The 17712-nt window shown below is 35.9% G+C and overlaps 2 protein-coding genes across 3 annotated transcripts; one reads left to right on the top strand and one right to left on the bottom strand.

The window, feature by feature from the left end:
* Positions 1 to 1338: 1338 nt before the first annotated feature.
* On the top strand, positions 1339 to 11689 carry DPE2 (disproportionating enzyme 2). The gene is made up of 23 exons (XM_086638199.1): positions 1339 to 1753; positions 1831 to 2682; positions 4244 to 4355; positions 4761 to 4816; positions 4910 to 5037; positions 5318 to 5447; positions 5557 to 5753; positions 6555 to 6633; positions 6768 to 6806; positions 7226 to 7345; positions 7451 to 7552; positions 7717 to 7800; positions 7887 to 8129; positions 8248 to 8373; positions 8527 to 8601; positions 8716 to 8787; positions 8960 to 9079; positions 9193 to 9290; positions 9516 to 9675; positions 9764 to 9862; positions 10183 to 10380; positions 10524 to 10617; positions 11260 to 11689. The coding sequence occupies exons 2-23, from the start codon at positions 2335 to 2337 to the stop codon at positions 11451 to 11453; spliced, it is 2874 nt and encodes a 957-aa protein (XP_086494325.1). The 5' UTR covers positions 1339 to 1753; positions 1831 to 2334; the 3' UTR covers positions 11454 to 11689.
* Positions 11690 to 12500: 811 nt separating this feature from the next.
* SAC3C (SAC3/GANP/Nin1/mts3/eIF-3 p25 family) lies at positions 12501 to 17183 on the bottom strand. Of its 2 annotated transcripts, XM_086636678.1 has the most exons (10): positions 16980 to 17183; positions 16623 to 16895; positions 16141 to 16241; positions 14934 to 15149; positions 14488 to 14709; positions 14291 to 14376; positions 14044 to 14140; positions 13640 to 13732; positions 13375 to 13529; positions 12501 to 12895 (listed from the first exon to the last, which is right to left on the bottom strand). In XM_086636678.1, the coding sequence occupies exons 2-9, from the start codon at positions 16819 to 16821 to the stop codon at positions 13377 to 13379; spliced, it is 1167 nt and encodes a 388-aa protein (XP_086492804.1). In that variant the 5' UTR covers positions 16822 to 16895; positions 16980 to 17183; the 3' UTR covers positions 12501 to 12895; positions 13375 to 13376. The 2 variants fall into 2 exon arrangements, with proteins under 2 accessions (XP_086492804.1, XP_086492805.1); XM_086636679.1 differs by lacking the exon at positions 16980 to 17183 and having other exon boundaries at positions 14934 to 15141.
* Positions 17184 to 17712: the final 529 nt, after the last annotated feature.

Genomic DNA, 17712 nt, shown 5'->3' with positions numbered 1-17712 from the left:
AGTAGATCCCAATAAGATTTAGAGTCTCCATATTTTTTCAATCTATATCTTGTGTAGTCGAACTTCATGATTAAATCATATTAGGGTTATATCATAATTAAGTAAGTTAGAATCAAATATTGGCGAAACTATTACCTAACTTGTTATTTTTCGCTTCTAATAGTATACATAATGTATACTTTGACTTGTGTGTCGGTCGTTTGAAACGACCAGATACAAAATTTTATAGTTAGAAAATACAATCGTACGATGTTGAGAGTCTACAATGGGACTAAGTCTATATCACTTCAAAATTTAGTTTAACAAGTTGAGTTTTTTCTCACATTTATGAAGTGACCACCAAACATTCCGACAACTAATGTAGAACTAGAACAACAATCTTTTCACATTAGACTTGGAAGCCTGACTATCTTCTCCTACGTACAATTAGACTTGGAAGGCGATAAACCCAAACTCCATATCTATATGCTGGTATGGTTCATGGTGCTTACTTGCAATCAAATGATTGTTTATCTAGCCTCAAAACTAGTTAGAGAAGTAAAACTTTTCCTAAATCTTCTAAAGTGGTCACCATCCACTCCCATTAGCGATGTAATAAAGCGTATAATACTAATACTTAAATGATTTAAAACGAACATGGCAAGGAGAAGCAACACCTCCAATATTTAATTATATATATATATACATATTTAATTATATATATATATATATATATATGAATTTATAATGTAAATGAATGATACTTGTAAGTAAAGAAACTAGTATAAGCGGGTTTTGGGATTTGGGGTGATTTCATCTTGGGATGAAGTATAAATACAAAAGGAGGGCCTTTAATTTCCTTTTCTTGTGTTAGGTAAGCGTGATGAAACAGAAAGAAGAACATACAGAGCAACGGTTACTTTTACGATTACACGTGTGGAATAAGGATCGAACTACTCTAAATTATCATTGTATCATATAATACTGATGTATCAGAAAACTAAGGCAAGTGCATAAAATATTACGGTTATGATGTTAAGACAAGGTCAATCATCTCCTAGGCAAATCAATCTTAATTTCCAACCGAAGTATTGATTAACTACTCTTCTTGATTTCGAGAAATGAAATGGCAACGGACAATCCAAAATAGAACAAGATCCAACTGATTTACACGCATGAGAAATGTGTAATGACAATATGTGTTCCAGTATCCTTTTATGTTGAGAGAACTTTCCATGTGTCGCATGACCTGCACGATTACTTGCTAATGTTTCAAACCCAAATGGGGTTGGGCTGAGTTCCCCAATCCAAAAAATTGAGAGCTTGAGCCCAACCCCTTTGCTCCAAGAGGGGAGCCCCAGGCCGGTGCATTTTCTCTAGCCTCCCCCAATTCCTCGAACTACTTGTTGGACTTCCAAAATCACTTTTTTGTTTCCTTTTTGTCCCTTACCACCATTTTCTTGACACCCCTAAGAGTCTGCCAAAAAATTGTCATTGTTGATGGCCTTTAATATTTCTTAATCCCTCTCTATCTCCTCTTCTCCGCCCACATTTGTTGGCCACCTACCCCGTCCTCATTCTCTTTCTTTTTTGGATCTCTCTCCCTCTCTATCGGACTGAAACTCATGTGGTTTCAATCGAAAAACCACGACTGAAACCGTAGGGGAGAGAGATCAGAGAGAGAGAGATATAAAAGCCCGAAAAGAAAGTGTAGACCCAAGATAGAGAAAAAAAAAATAACGGAGTAGCCAGAATTGTCGATGGAAGATGTGAGGTAACGATGAAAGTTTTAATTCTTCCAAATTTATTTGAAGCTTGGCCTATAGGATTTTTTTTTTTTTTTGTTGAAAGCATTGACTAATCACTTGAGGGAAAGGATTTTGCTGCATTGACACGTCTACTTTGTCGCAAACAAAGGATCTTCTTATGAACCCTTCTCTCTTCACATGAATGTTGATTCAGTGACACCCTTCAAAAAAGTTTAACACCTACCTATTCCTCTTCTCCCCAGACTGTCATAGTCCAATAATCCAAGTAAAAACAAAAAAATCAGTCCTCATTTTTTGTGAATCAAAATGCCCTAAAACACAACAACAATAAATCCTTTTAAATAAATGTGATCACAGTTTCATTACTCATCCTTTTTCATTCTTTACCAACAAAACTCACTCTCATATTTCTCTCTTTCTTTCCCAAAGATACTAGTATTTGGAAACTTGGGTACCCTTTATTAGATTCATCAATCTGGCTTTCTTAATTTTTCTCATCTGAATCTTAGGTACCCATTGATTGGTTTGAATAAATCTCACTTGGGTTTAAGTTAGATTTTGGAATTTTGATTTGATTCTAAAAAGAATGGTGAATCTGGGATCTGGCAAAGATTCCCCAAAAACAGTAACTTTGAGCTTTAGATTACCTTACTTTACTAATTGGGGTGAGAGTCTTCTTGTTTGTGGTTCAGAACCTGTTCTTGGTTCATGGAATTTGAAACAAGGTTTGTCACTTATACCAGTTCATCAAGGTAATGAACTAATTTGGTATGGAACAATCAAAGTTCCTAGTGTGTTTGAATGTGAATATAGTTATTATTTAGTTGATGATAATAAAAAGGTTTTGAGATGGGAAGCTGGGAGAAAGAGACAAATAGTTATGCCAGAAGGAATTCGAGATGGGGAGGTGATTGAGCTTCATGATCTCTGGAAGGTGAATATTCATGTTTTCCTTTTACCCATATCTCTATCCCTATATGCTAATTTGCTTGCTAAAATTGGTTCCCATATTTATTAATTTTATCTAGACATCTATATGTATCAATTTAGTTGCAGTGGACTTTTTGTTTGAGCATAATGAATCTTGAATCTTCCCCTATTTATATCTTCACATTCAGATAATAATGGACCAAGTTGTAGTCCTTTAAATTGGTGATTGACTTATGGTATTACATGTCATTGTTGTTTGTTGATTGTGATTGCAGAAAATTTTGATCTTTCTATGACAAAATTTTGAATGTACCTACATATCAAATGATAAATTACTTTCTACGACTCAGTATCGACTACGGTTAGAGCATCTCGAATGCAACACTGAGTCGTAGAAACTTTGAGTGCCACATAAGATTATTAGAGTAGTTTTCATTGAATAACTCTCCAATGCAAAACTCAATTTGGATATTTAAGATGATGTGGCCGTCGTTAATCTTTTTTTTTGGGTGAAAACAGTAGTTAATCTAAGTGATCTCAAAAGGACACTATTTCTAGAGTGTCCTCTCGAGATATCTCTTTATGGTCCAACTCAAACATTTTAAATTGTTATACTAATAAAAGCACTCTTTCCTAAATCTTAAAAGTAACTAATCTAATTTCTACCACATTATTCATGCCATATAAGTAAATAAAGTAACTTCAAAGGATCTCTATTTTGCCGCATAGGATAAAACAAATCGGCTATCCTATATTAAAACTTGACAGATAAGACTTTTGGAGTTTTTTTTTTAGTTTGACATTGGATATGCTCTTATTATTTGATTGTCAGTCTCACCTGCATCACTCTTTTCCACTATGTGAAGCTGTGTATATTCTTACCGAAGAAAACTTACCTTTCATAGTTTGACATTGTAGTCCCTCCATACGTTTATATCTAATTTTCTCGGCTAAGAAAGAAAAGGAAGAACAGAGAAAAGAGAAGGTGAAGAAAGAAGAAAGTTTTAATTTCCTAGCCTTCTAATTTGTTCTTTCACGAGGTAGGGTCTATCAGGGAAATTCACATGGCTTAACAGAATACTGTTCAAATAACGACACTATTTGCTACTTAATGTGTTCCACACTCCCACTTAGGCTACTTATACTGACTATACATGAATAGAAGCAGTATTGTTTGGTTAAAATATACGTTATTGCTTTTCTTCGTAAAAATTGAAGTATTAAATTTCGTAAGTACTAATGTACAAGTACATCTTAAATTTGTATACATGCTTCTTAACTTATGTTTATCTTGTAAGTAATAATGAAACGTGTATATGTTATGATTATCATAGAAGACTCGTTTTCATATCTTAATGCATTGATTGAACCTCCACTTTTCTGTCATTCATCAAAGCATTATGTTGTGATGTAAAACTGAACAATTTGTGGTCGGTCTGAACTCTGAAACTATGGTCGTTTTGTGTTCAATCAAGTCACACAAAACAAATTGTTTGAATCATTTATTTGTCTAAATTGTTAGAAGTTAACTTTTACTCAGAGCTTCCCTTCTTGTTTGAGTCCAGACTGCTTCAGAAGAACTTTTTTTCAGAAGTGCGTTCAAAGATGTCATCTTTCACAGAAGCCGGAGTTTTGTTTCAGACAAACCTGTAGTAACCATTCAAAAGGAGCAGGGAGGTAAGTTCATGAGTTTAAGTGATGTAATCATTGGCTTCTATTAAAGGGGAGTTCTCCTAGTATTTATTATCAGTCGTGATAACGACGGAAGGAAACAAAATTTTTTTTAAATATTATAATTAGTAGAGAATCTAGACATTTGGTCAAATTGGAATCTATTCTAGAAATTTGGTCAAATTAGCAAGGCATCTTTATGCATTCTTTTCATCGTTTAAGTAATAACGAACTCCTTTGGCTGCAATTTATCTTAACACATTCTAGTTTAATTCTAATTCTTAATTAAATTAATTTTTGCTTGTTAAAAACATTAGAACATGTGGCGGTTCATCTTTTAAACTGGTTTAAGCTGTTATTCTTCCACTATTTTGGTAATATGTTGTTTACAACTCTTGATTCCTGAAACAGATTCAGTCATTGTTCATTTCAGTGTTAGTTGCCCGAAACTTGAAGAAGGCACATCCGTAAGCTTCTCCCCACGAACTCCTTTTTTTTTTGTTCAACTATTAGCGTTTGATTTTGATTTTAAAAACTTTCGGTTTCATAACATTTTCCAGGTATATGTGATTGGTAGCTCCACCCAGTTGGGGCGGTGGAAGATTCAGGATGGGATTAAACTTAGCTATGCCGGTGAATCTTCTTGGGAAGCAAATTGTGCGATTCCTAAAAATGACCTCCCAATAAAATATCCTTTTTGCCTTTTCTCATAAAGCATGAAACATTTTTTGAGAACTATTTCTTTCCCTTATAGAATGACTTGCAGTTTGACTCAGAAGCTCATGTGGTATGTTCCTGACCAGATATTTTACTTCAACATTTTTTAGATAATCGCAAAATCAAACGAATAGATTGTGTTATCAATACATTGAGTAAAGAGTCAGTGATTGTAGGACTCACATGTTTTTTCTCCAAACCAATATTTGCTACTATCTCTCTGTCGTGTTTTTCCTTAACAATAGCTCCACATATAAGTATTGTCAGCACGGGAAGACCGGAAATATTTCGCTAGAACTTGGTCCGCAGCGGGAGCTCTCTATTGATTTGACATCAATAACTCCACCAACGTACATTTCGTTATCTGATGGTGTATTTCGGGTAAGTTATACATGTGGACTAGATCATGCACAGTATGCACTTCTATGTTACCTGGCTGGAATAAGAGCTTGAAGTAACACTCATCCACCACTTACAATTTGTGTGTCAGGAAATGCCATGGAGAGGTGCTGGTGTTGCAATCCCCATGTTTTCTGTTAGATCAGAAGAGGATCTTGGAGTAGGAGAGTTCCTTGACTTGAAGTTACTTGTTGACTGGGCAGTTGATTCAGGATTCCATTTGGTACAACTTTTGCCAGTTAATGATACATCTGTGAATAAGATGTGGTGGGATTCATACCCTTACAGGTAAGGATGTCAAAAATTGACTGTCCTCTTAGAATTCACCCAATACTTGTTAACATATTTTGCTTCTTTTCCTCATCCTCCAACTATTGCTATTAATTTTTATATCTGTAATATACTTAATTTTCTTTTGAATGATTTTACACGATCACATTAAGTTTGTGGGCTTCCAGCTGAAAACCATGCGAGCGGAGTCCTAGTAACTTATTTAGTTAATCATAACTTTTCCCTTAGTCCATGTGGGACTGTCCTCAAATGCCTACTCACGTGCGGAGTTATGTGAGGTAAATACATGTCTTTTATCGGGTGACTTGAGCAAGTGTTGCCATTGGGCCTATCATGTGATATGCTATCTCTGTCACCATGTTTGTCGCTTCCAAGTGAAAACCATTGTCTGCATTGCAAGGCCCTAAGTCTTGTATTCACGATGCTTCCCTTACCCATGTGGGAGGAGGACTATTCCCATGAAATCATATTAAGTTTGTTTGTTCCAACTCAATATTTGTGCGTGCAGCTTGATTTATATACTTATTGAGGCTTCCCTTAGTTAAGCATTCGGATATTCTTACAACCTTATACCGTTTATTTAATCTATTTATCTATCTTTATATATATATCGATTGATGTCTTGTGTAACATATCCTAAGCACAATGTCGTACATTTAGACTTTGAAGTTGATCGTGGTTATTTGTTCACCTGTCAACCATGTCAACCAGAAAGAAAATAAAAATAGCAATTCACAAATGTCCAAGTACATATCATTATCACTAAAGATATGTTGTTCCAACCTCTTGGTTTTGCAGTTCTCTCTCTGTATTTGCACTGCACCCACTGTATTTGAGAGTACAAGCACTTTCAAGAGATATTCCGAAGGAGATTAAGGTGCTGTTCCGAATCTTTTATCTTATATGGAGTCTAATATACCATGGTTTTTCCTCAGAAAAAGTACAAAGAATTTATAACATTCCTGCTGTTTTAATATGATTTGGTTTATGAATCTTTGATGTATTTTGCAGCAAGAGATAATGGATGCAAAAGAACGACTAGATGGAAAGGTAAAGTTTTTACTTTAGATTCATTCACATCCAGTCGTCCATATCTGTTTTTGATGCCATGAATATGTAAAACAGGAGGAATCGTTATTAAGAATTAGGCTTGCATGAGCTAGATGCAGGACATTATGAGAAATCTGATAGTCATGTGAAAGATTAGAACATGGTTCAGTTATTGCAATGTATTACGTTGTACATATAGTTTCACGTTAATATGATAAAAATACTAAGACCAGGCATGACTCTTTGAAGTCATCTAGGCTGGGATTTATAGCACTATTGGTCAAATTGTCTGCATTTGTGTAACTAATATAGCTGTTTTTAGTACAAAGAAATATATTATGATTATTTTGCCGTGACGTACTCCATTGAAAACATAAAATCGATCCGTCGGTGTTTAGCTTTTCAATGTCTTTGTGCAGAATGTGGATTATGAGGCTACCATGGCTGCAAAGTTATCAATTGCGAAGAAAATTTTCTCTGTAGAAAAAGATTCAATACTTTCTTCCTCTTCCTTCACGGATTTTTTCTCTCAGAATGAGGTAAACTGATCTGCTTGTTCTTAATTCACGAACTTCATTAATCTAATTTTTATAATGGACATTCAATCATCTAAATTACAAACTTACATCCTTTGTTAACAATAGGAGTGGTTAAAACCCTATGCTGCCTTCTGTTTCTTGAGGGACTTCTTCGAAACCTCAGATCATAGCCAATGGGGTCGATTTTCTCAGTTTTCAAAAGATAAGGTATTCAAGCTTGTAAATTCCTTCATGATATGATTTTAGAAATGTATAATTTCTTCATATTGTCTTGCTTCTGCTCCCAGGACATATTTCTTGGTTTCTTTTATTGTTACCTCATGGAACCCTTTCACTCGCGAAACCCTAACAGCATCTTTTTATTGTTTCAGCTAGAGAAGCTTGTTTCGAAGGATAGTGTGCATTATGACATAATTTGCTTCCATTATTATATTCAATACCATTTATATGTACAAGTAAGTAATGCTGATTTGATGTCTACCTTAAATGTAAATACTCAAGTTCTTAACAGTATTAACTATAATATCTATTGAATTTCCAGTTATCGGAAGCAGCTGCGTATGCAAGAGACAAAAGAGTAATCCTGAAGGGGGACCTACCCATTGGTGTGGATAGGAACAGTGTCGATACTTGGGTCTACCCAAATTTGTTTCGAATGAACACATCAACCGGAGCACCCCCAGATTATTTTGATAAAAATGGACAAAACTGGGGTTTCCCCACTTATAACTGGGAAGAAATGTCAAAAGACAACTACGCTTGGTGGCGTGGTCGTCTGACACAGGTCTTCTCTTACTTCACTTTTTCTATCTTTTGTACTTACTTATTTTAACTCTGTCCAGAAATTATGTTCTTTTGCCTTATTTTGATTCACTACTAATAGTTTTTTATTGTACAAGCAGATGGCAAAATATTTCACCGCATATAGAATAGATCATATATTAGGTTTTTTCAGAATATGGGAACTTCCCGAGCATGCTGTCACTGGTCTTGTTGGAAAATTCCGGCCATCAATTCCTCTTAGTCAGGTGCATACTTACCTAAGTTTTGCCTCAAGTCGATATTCATCGTAGAAATTCATTTTGGAGGATATAAGAGTTTGTTTTGAGTGCAAAGTGACGGGCTTGCTTGAATGGTTTTATTGTATTTAATAGTTTAGGCCATTGATGGTTATTTTATAGGAAGAGCTTGAAAAGGAGGGAATATGGGACTTTGATCGCTTAAGCCGTCCATATGTTCGACAAGATATGTTACAGGTAAATTTTATTTAGCTTTGTTACTGCTCAATAATCATTATGACTCTCTCTCATGTTACATGACCCAATCAAAACTCTACCGGTAGTTTACACATCAATAAAACTTATTTTCAGGAAAAGTTTGGAGATTCCTGGACTATTGTAGCTTCGAACTTTTTGAATGAGTACCAGAAGCTCTGCTATGAGGTAATTATCATGGTCCCTTATGAATCTTAGTTGTTTTCCAATCTTTCCCGAGTTTTAGCTTTCTTAGAAATTTTTGAAGAGGATGGTACTGCTTTGCTGTTTTCATTGTAAGCTGTTATAAAAAAACTTCTCCATTCACATAGGATTTACATTTGGGATTTGTTTTATATAGTTCAAGGACGATTGCAATACAGAGAAGAAGATTGTTGCCAAACTTCAAGCATGTGCGGGGAAGTCATCATGGGCCGGGAGTGAAGATAAAATCCGGAATGGACTATTTGATCTTCTAAAGGTAAATATTATTACAGTATTACGTAGCTCACCTCTTCCGTCCTTTTTCTGTGACGGCACACTATTTCTTTCTAGATTACCTTTACTAGGATACTCTTTGTTTGGGTTTTGCAGAATGTTGTTCTTATCAAAGATCCCGAGGAAGCTAGGAAATTTTACCCTCGTTTCAATTTAGAAGATACATCGAGTTTTCAAGCTCTAGATGATCACAGGTATTCAATTATTAATGCCATACAGCCATACAATTTTGAGAGTCGTCTTAATTTGGGAAATTAGATTTGTATATTAATAGTGTGGAAGGTTGATGATGATTGATTGGGTTTTACACTTCGACCTATTAGTCTGTCTTTCGTTTTTTTTTCTTTTGGCACAAATTCCTCAATTGTTGTTTGCAAAAAAAAAAACTGAAAATTCTAACTGATTTTTCCCCGATACAGTAAGAATGTACTGAAAAGGCTATACTATGATTACTATTTTCATCGACAAGAAACACTTTGGAGCCAAAATGCAATGAAGACTCTGCCTGCATTGTTGAACTCGTCGGATATGTTGGCTTGTGGTGAAGATCTTGGGCTCATTCCAAATTGTGTCCATCCAGTATGTTCTCTCATGCTCTCTCTCTCTCTCTCTTCCTAATTGATGCATATGAAGAGAACATCACCGCGTGAAATGTTAATTAATCCAGGTGATGCAAGAGTTAGGATTAATAGGTTTACGCATACAACGTATGCCGAGCGAACCTGATTTGGAGTTCGGTATTCCTTCTAAATACAGCTATATGACGGTAAACTCTTCGAATCTCCTTGGTATTTATTTAATACATGTTCAAGCATTGTACGCAATCTTATAATCTGTTCTATATTACTTCCAAAACTCCATTGCCATTTTCCGTACTTCTAATATTACCAACATACATCCAAAACTCCACACACACACACACACACACACACACATATTGAAATGTATACAGGTATTTTCTTTTATTCAGTATTCAATTTGATTCTTGGACAATTTTCCCACTCGCACACAGACACACACACACACATATATATAGAAATGCTGTCATCAGTAAAACCTGGTTTGTTTCTTTGACTTCTTCTGTAGGTATGTGCACCATCATGTCATGACTGCTCGACAATGAGAGCTTGGTGGGAGGAAGATGAAGAAAGAAGGTCTCGGTTTTATAAAACTGTGGTAGGATCGAACACTGTGCCGCCTTCTCAATGTGTTCCTGAGGTTGCACGCTTCATCCTGAGACAACATGTTGAAGCTCCATCTATGTGGGCAATTTTCCCACTCCAGGTAAAATGATCAGTGTCTTCTGAAATTCGACTCAAATTCTGAATTGAACTCAAGTCAAATTACAAACTATTCGTGTTAGCTTTCAAAACAAGATGTACCTTATTAGGACAATACCCATCTGGTTAACCTCTGATTCTTTATAGGATCTGTTAGCACTGAAAGAAGAATATACGACACGACCAGCAGTGGAAGAGACGATCAATGATCCCACTAATCCAAAACACTACTGGAGATTTCGTAAGTACAATAACTTAAACGGTTAAACCCTTTTTCTTTTCTAAATTTACTTATAGGCAAGTTGAATAGCCCAAACTGGAAAATGTTATACACAAAAGGAGAAGAAAACAAATGAAATAATTTGAACTTGGGCGAAATTACATATCTAGAGAGCGTTACATCCCAGATCCACAAATTGGAGATAACATAAAAGCAGTATTGTATCACATTCCTCACGGTCGTGAAGTCCCATAATACTATCTATTCTGCAATTTTGACACCTGAAACGATATCTGTTGATTGCCAAACAACATCCCGACCTTCACACGTAGCTACAACACTTCAAAGATTCTTAGAAGCTCATGTTTCTCTCTTACATGAACTTCATTACCGAATATGGATCGCCCAGACCTACCACCCTTTTTCATGCCATGAACTCAAAGCTCAACCCTCTTTCATTGCAATCATGCATTTAACCGCTTTTAACATCGCTAAGGAGAGAACTCCATATTTCTGAAGTCTGTATAAAACATAAATGTTACCAAAAGAACTCTCATCTGTGCCATTTTTTTAACTTTGGATGCATTAATATTAGTGATTCCATTATCGAATGGCACATTATGTGTGGCTATTTCATTCCTTTGCCTTTTTTGTTCTATACAGGTGTCCATGTTACAATTGAATCTTTGATGAGAGATAAGGAGATTAAACAGAGCATAAGAAATCTCGTCAAAAGTAGTGGAAGATCGCTTCCTCCCTTGGACAATGTTGATGAACAGGCATCAGCTGTAATTCCAAAAAAACAGGAAACTGCCAATGGTCAAGAAAAAATATCGAATGGAACGACAGGAAAGTAGGCTGCTTTGTTGCAGCAGCAAACTGGAAGACAATTTCATCTGACGTGTTCTCGACTCCTGGAAAGGACCTAGGAACTATCTTAATAATCTTCTTTTAAGTTCGTATTAGATCTTCTTACATGTTAGTAGTTAGAACAAGTCTTTTAAATGTAATAATGTTTCACTTGCTAGTGAAGAATATCAATTCTCTGTGATATGTTGAAAAAGAGAAAAAAGATACTTTGTTTCTGTTGAAATAAGTGATATCAATCGCAATCTTAATTCTTCGCAATTGATAAAAGAGATCATGAATCTTTAATGGATATAAGCTCCGCAGTCCGCCAAATATATGAAGAGTATCGATTCTCGATGAGATGTTGAAAAGGAAAAAGAACTTCGGAGATGAACATGCAGTCTTTGTACAGGCTCCTTGTGCAGAAGCAGAGGAGAAAGAACTTGTCATCAACACGAAATAAAAGCTATTCTGTATTTTGTGCGCAAAGGATTAATTTGGCCAGCTCTGTCCTAACAGAACTTTCAATTAAATGGAAGGAATCTTGGTAAGAATTCTTAAAGTATTTCATTTTATGTGGGTGCTTCCTGTGGAATCATTTTTCAGCTCCTTTGAGTAGTAGGTTGGATTTTTGGAACTAGTGTGACTAAATCGATACACTTGGCTTTTTATACAATATAGACACAAGGCGGAGTGTTAAGTTTGTAGTCGTCCAACTCAAAACCAATTGGCAATGAATAATAAGACCCAGACATTATATTTTTGGTTGCTAGATGGCCCTTCTTTCATGTGGGACTATTCTCACACTCCGTCCTTGTGGCGTTTTTTTCAGCCTATCGCGTGTTTTTTTTCTTTTCGAGTGACATGGAGCACGTGTGACTTTTAAGCCTATCACGCGTGGACCTAGCTCTGAAACCATGTTAAGTTTGTGGTCATCCCACGCCGGATGCTAGAGTGTAGAGGACGTAGACATTATATTTTCGGTTGCTAGATGCCCCTTCTCCCATGGGACTATTCTCACACGAGGCAATGAACATGACCCACGACCATATAGATTTTGTGGAAAATTTACTGTACTTACTATTACAACAAAAACCACTTCTACATACTAGTAAGGGAACAAAGGGTCTCCTACCCTTTGTGATAAAAGAAATTGGAGCACTCTTATCACACTTTACATCCTAGTATGACAGAATAAACAGTCACAGCCTGTCAAGACATCACTCAAGGGTTTAAATAATATAAATCATACGGGCGGGTTTTTAGCCCAACACTTATTCACCCATTCTGTAACATGACTCTTTCGTCTGTTGTATTCTGGTTAGACTTGATGTCTTGATGGGAACTTCATTATGCGTGTTTGTGATCGTTCTTGGGAGTATCCAATGTTCTCTTGGTTCTTCACCTAACTTAATTGATTGTGTTTCCTGAATTATCTCCTGCAACTGGCCTGCAAGATATGTTAAATGAGAGAACAAACTGATCTTATTAATCCAAACGGTTTGGTTGAAAAAGGAAACAGTAAAGTAGTTCTTTAGGATGGATAATTCGTGTACAATTTGGGCAGCTCGTGTTTTCAATGTGTCCAACTCAGTGGGAAGAGCCATTGGCCACCGTTTACCCATTCCAATCAAATTACTTGGGTCGGATTATTCGTGGACAATTTGGGCAAGTCAAGTTCTAAATTTGCTCCACTCAGTGAGACGGGACATTGGCGATAGCAAAGAGCCATTGCCATCTAATTTTACTTTCAAGTTTCCATGTTTGATTATATCTCAGATTCTGAAAATGAGGCTGCATATCTTTTTCAAGATTTTTGAATCCTTTGTCTTCAAATTCAACAAATAGTGAAATTAAATTCATTTATAAAGGTTGGCCCGAATGAACATAATGAGAATAAATCTGAATAGAATAACTTCAGATCTTTACCTTTACAATCTGTCAAAACCCAAGAAGCTGTAATTTTGAAATCCCACTGTTGGTCGACAAAATCCTGCTTGCTTAGTAGGTAGAAACTTGTTTCCCGATTCATCAATACGGGTTTCCAGTCCACATGAGTTGCAGAAGGACTCAGCATCAGTCTCCTATAAAGATCCAAAGTGAAGTTTCGATATGAAAACATATTAAAATCTTTCGAACAACAATTACCAGCATTGCAGAATAAATATTTGTATCGATTTCATGAAAAATATACCTTCATCATCAAGAGCTTGGAAAGGTCTTCTAATGGATATGGAAGGAGCTTATAGCCACCAAAATTGATACACGCCACTGCTTCTATTCGAACCTTCAAGGAAAAGGAAATTATGATCATCACATCACATGAAGAGAGACATAAATCTTGCTATTAACCCCAAAATATGAACTTCTGTGATAGGTAATCGAACAAGGGGAGGAAATCTTGCTTATGGCCCAGGCGTTGCCCGAATTTTTGCCCAAACTAAAATGAGTTTTTATAAGGTGGCTTCAAATTGGTATCCAGGGGTGCATACCGGTCCAAAGCAGATGCCCACAGAAGTTTATGCACACAGTGGAGAACGATGGAGAAGACTTTCAGGGTAAAAGAGTCCACAAGAGACGATACGAAAATAAGCAAACCTCGTTAATAGTAGGTTCCATAAGGCAGAACTGCAGATAGGACGCCTCTGCAGCCGTGATACTAAAAAAACGCTTGTAATTGCCTATTCTGAAGAACCTGTCCTATAAAATTGACAAACATTTAGAGAAGCCCAAAATACTTAATTTTGTTCCAAATGTAAACTTTTTGAAAAGAAAACACTGAGGAAGAGAATATACAACACAATGATTTAAAATTAAGATGAGTTCTCAGACATGAAATAATAACCTTAAAACTCTCCGAGCAAAGCACATTTCCTTGGACTTTATAACTGAAGTTGCCAAGTGCCGAAACCACAAGGAAAGTGATTCTCCCTGAAGAAAAAAAATTAGGGCTAAGTCAACAAGTTAAGACAGGAAATTAGGGTATAGGTTCAAAACATGTAAGAGGAGAAAGAAACGAAAGAGCAGGAAGCAGAGAATGACCGTTGATTTGCTTTTAGAATCGAGCCGGAGAAGAACATAAAAAGAACGAAAATAAGCTTCGTTCTCATTCCCGGAATTCACCTTCCTATTGGCATCGTACAAGTCATAAAGAGACAAAAGGGATTTGTTGAGTTGCTCCATGTTGAGGTGATGTAAAGGAGATATGGTATCATTGCTACCGCACCTAGAGAGTTTGTAGTGGGACGTAATGTGGAATTTAACCTGTTAGGCAAGCTTGTAAGAATTTGAACTGCACATGAAGCTCGTAAAAATTAGATGTTTGTAATATTACTTTGCGATACTAAGACAAAAGTAACAGCAAATCATATCCCTCCATGTAAGTAACCATGTACAAGATGGCAAGTAGGAGGACAGTTTCAAAGACTGCGCGATCGAGAAATATTACACCATTAGGATTACTCGACCTGTAAAGCAATAATGCATACCATTTTCTCATACATGAGAATGACTCGACCGTTCACAATGTTTTGCACACTAAGATCTTGACGAATAGCTCTTGTTCTATCAAAGATGAATTCATGAAGCACTTCAAATGGGTGTTCAGATGAATCCGATAAGTTCAAAAGATAGGCTAGTGTGTCCTCCAACACTTGAAGAGGGCGCAAATCTGATGGATCTGGATGCATGATAGTCCTGCAAAACTAGCAAAAGATATACGGGGTCAACGACTTCTGCGACATAAGGTAACACCTTTTGGCATTATAACTACCAATCATGAATGTTCCGCAAGAGATAACGTTAACTTGATCTTTTCATCAGAGTGGATTCACTAAAGAAATCTAGACCTATATGACTATATAGCAGACCAAGGGTAAAGAGTCTAAAGAAACAACCATATAAAACTTCAGAAGATCATAGAAAACATAAAGAATAGCAACTCCTTTTAAGGGAAAAAAAAAAGTATCCAAGGTTGCAAACAACTCAATGCACAGAGCAAGTTGATGCCCAGGTTATAGCTGAGCTTTACACGCTACTCTAGCCACCCCTCTATTACATCCCCTCTTTCTTCGGGTTCAAGGTTTACAATCCTCGTTGTCTTGGATCAGCATAGTAGTTTTACTCTATTGAGTTTCCTTCTCAGCTTAGAATTCATTTTATTGTGGCATAGATTAAGCCACTCAACAAATTTTCAGGAACATTAGTTCTGATATCGGAGTCAATTTCAATTGAGACCATGATTCTTTTCTCAATGCCTAGAGTTACTAGTCTAGTTCTATTACCCATTGCCATTAGAGTAGCTTTACGAAGACAAAAGAAAAGAACTAATTGCATTTACAAACATATAAACATAAATAGAGAACTTTATTATAAGGATAATAGAAATCGTAATCAACACAACTTTTCACCTACTGTTATGGTTCTTGCGAATTCTAATCTAGAGAAGTTGTGAGTGAGACAAAATTATTACCAAATTCAACTTCATCTGCTTAAATTTGTTTAGAGTGATTATAAGGTTAAAATATTGAATGACGTCCAAGATAGTATAACTACCCAGATGCTATAACTACCCAAATTAGTTTCACAAAATCTCTTAGCAGGCGAAAATAATGAAGATGTCAATCAGAAGCCAAAAAGGCGATAGTCCGAATAATGTGAAAACAAAAGATAAAATCACACTAGTTTCAAAATTACCTTTTTGACAGCAAGACTTGGAGAAGTTCTTCCAGGGTTCCCATTTAACCTCTCAAACACAGACAAATCCCGTAGTCTTTCACGTTGAGCTCTTTCGATGGCTATTTATCATAAACAAACCATACATCAACAAAAATACAACACATTATTCTTTAATAAAATCTTTATTCTGGACTATATTCTAGTAAAAAAAAATGAATTTTTGATTGAAAAATATACCTTAGGCTAATCAACTTGATACAAATTGAAGATTAGCTAAAAATTGTACTATGATTTTTCAAACAAAGTTGACGACTTTGAATTAAATGTAACAAATTGGGAGATCACATGAAGAAATGAACACGATATATAACTTATCTATTTATCCTCTTAATCCTTGTCTTCAAATTCGAATCAGTTTGGTTATTCAGTGTATGATACAAATTCACCCATGAAGAAAAATTCAAGATCAAAGAAAAAAAAAAGTTGATTGTTTATAATACCTGGACACATATCTAGGCAAGATCCAACTAACGATGAATATTCTTCCTTAATTTCGGTTTTCTGTACATCGTCTTCATTGTATTTGTTAGGTTTGGAAGATACATTACTAATCGGCCTCCAAGAAGAAGTAGAAGAAGAAGGTTTTCTAGGTCTTTGAAACCCTAATTCTTTACCAAATTTTCTACTGTTTCCCGCCATCCTCCTGGTTATCGACCGAGATCCAAGTTGATTATTATCATCCGCGAAAGACCGGGACGATGATACCCTCTCCGCTGACTTGGCTAACGACACCAGGGGTATTTTAACTGTGAAAAGACTAAAATACCCTTTGTCATATTAGGGGAAAGCACAACAACCCTAAGGAGATGGGCCAAGTAAGGGACAACAGACAGGACGAATGGAAGTTTGGTCTCTAGAGGGGTTAAGTGTCGTTCATATTTTACGAGAGATGCTTACATATGAATCCGATCATATTAGAGCTCGCCGTGAATTACTATAATCATAGGAAGAAAAACACTCAAGCATCTTCAATGCGACTCTCAAACTCTAAAACTTAGATTATCGCATAGGATTATTTAGAGTTTTTCTTTATAAACAATCTCCAGTGCAAAGCTTGACATAGTGCATCTCCACTCAAACTCTAAAACTTAGAGTGTTAAAAAACCTTTTCCAATGAGATGTGAAACATTTATTAATAGAGACTCTCTAAGCGCCATTTAAATGTCTAACAAATAAAAACAACCCTTCGATTTTTAACTGTTTTTTATCTACATTAAGTAGAGGTATTTTAGAGATCTCCTTTAGAGACGTTAGAAAGTTTAGAGTGTATACGAAAGAGAATCTACATTCTTCTTTTCTGTTCAAAAGTAATTATCCTTTATCATTCAAAAATTAAAGTCTTTTAGTTTCAAGCACATCTCACTTACAGAGAAGGCGAACTGGGTTCCTAGTTCCAAGAATCAAGCCCAGATTTACAAGGTTCCGGTCAAAATTTCCAGTAATAAACACGCCTTTCTCTTTTCAAGTATAGAACTGAACGACTTCTATCACATTATTTAAGAGGGGCAGTACCTTGCAACAGAAGGGAAA

This window comes from Eschscholzia californica, unplaced genomic scaffold (genome assembly GCF_041429995.1).
Source record: "Eschscholzia californica isolate CP2 unplaced genomic scaffold, dmEscCali1.0.p SCAF_4, whole genome shotgun sequence".
Classification (NCBI taxonomy): domain Eukaryota; kingdom Viridiplantae; phylum Streptophyta; class Magnoliopsida; order Ranunculales; family Papaveraceae; genus Eschscholzia; species Eschscholzia californica.
Note: the sequence above shows the minus strand (reverse complement) of the source record. Positions and strands in the feature narration are given on the sequence as shown.

Bases quoted from the DNA above. Each gene is read 5' to 3' on its own strand.
- DPE2 (XM_086638199.1), top strand. From the start codon at position 2,335: ATGGTGAATCTGGGATCTGGCAAAGATTCCCCAAAAACAGTAACTTTG. The intron at 5,448-5,556 runs GTAAGTTATACA...TTTGTGTGTCAG, and splicing joins TATCTGATGGTGTATTTCGG to GAAATGCCATGGAGAGGTGC. The intron at 9,080-9,192 runs GTAAATATTATT...TGGGTTTTGCAG, and splicing joins GACTATTTGATCTTCTAAAG to AATGTTGTTCTTATCAAAGA.
- SAC3C (XM_086636678.1), bottom strand. From the start codon at position 16,821: ATGGCGGGAAACAGTAGAAAATTTGGTAAAGAATTAGGGTTTCAAAGA. The intron at 15,150-16,140 runs GTAATTTTGAAA...ATCTTTTGCTAG, and splicing joins CAAGTCTTGCTGTCAAAAAG to TTTTGCAGGACTATCATGCA. The intron at 14,710-14,933 runs GTATGCATTATT...CTTGCCTAACAG, and splicing joins TTCTCATGTATGAGAAAATG to GTTAAATTCCACATTACGTC.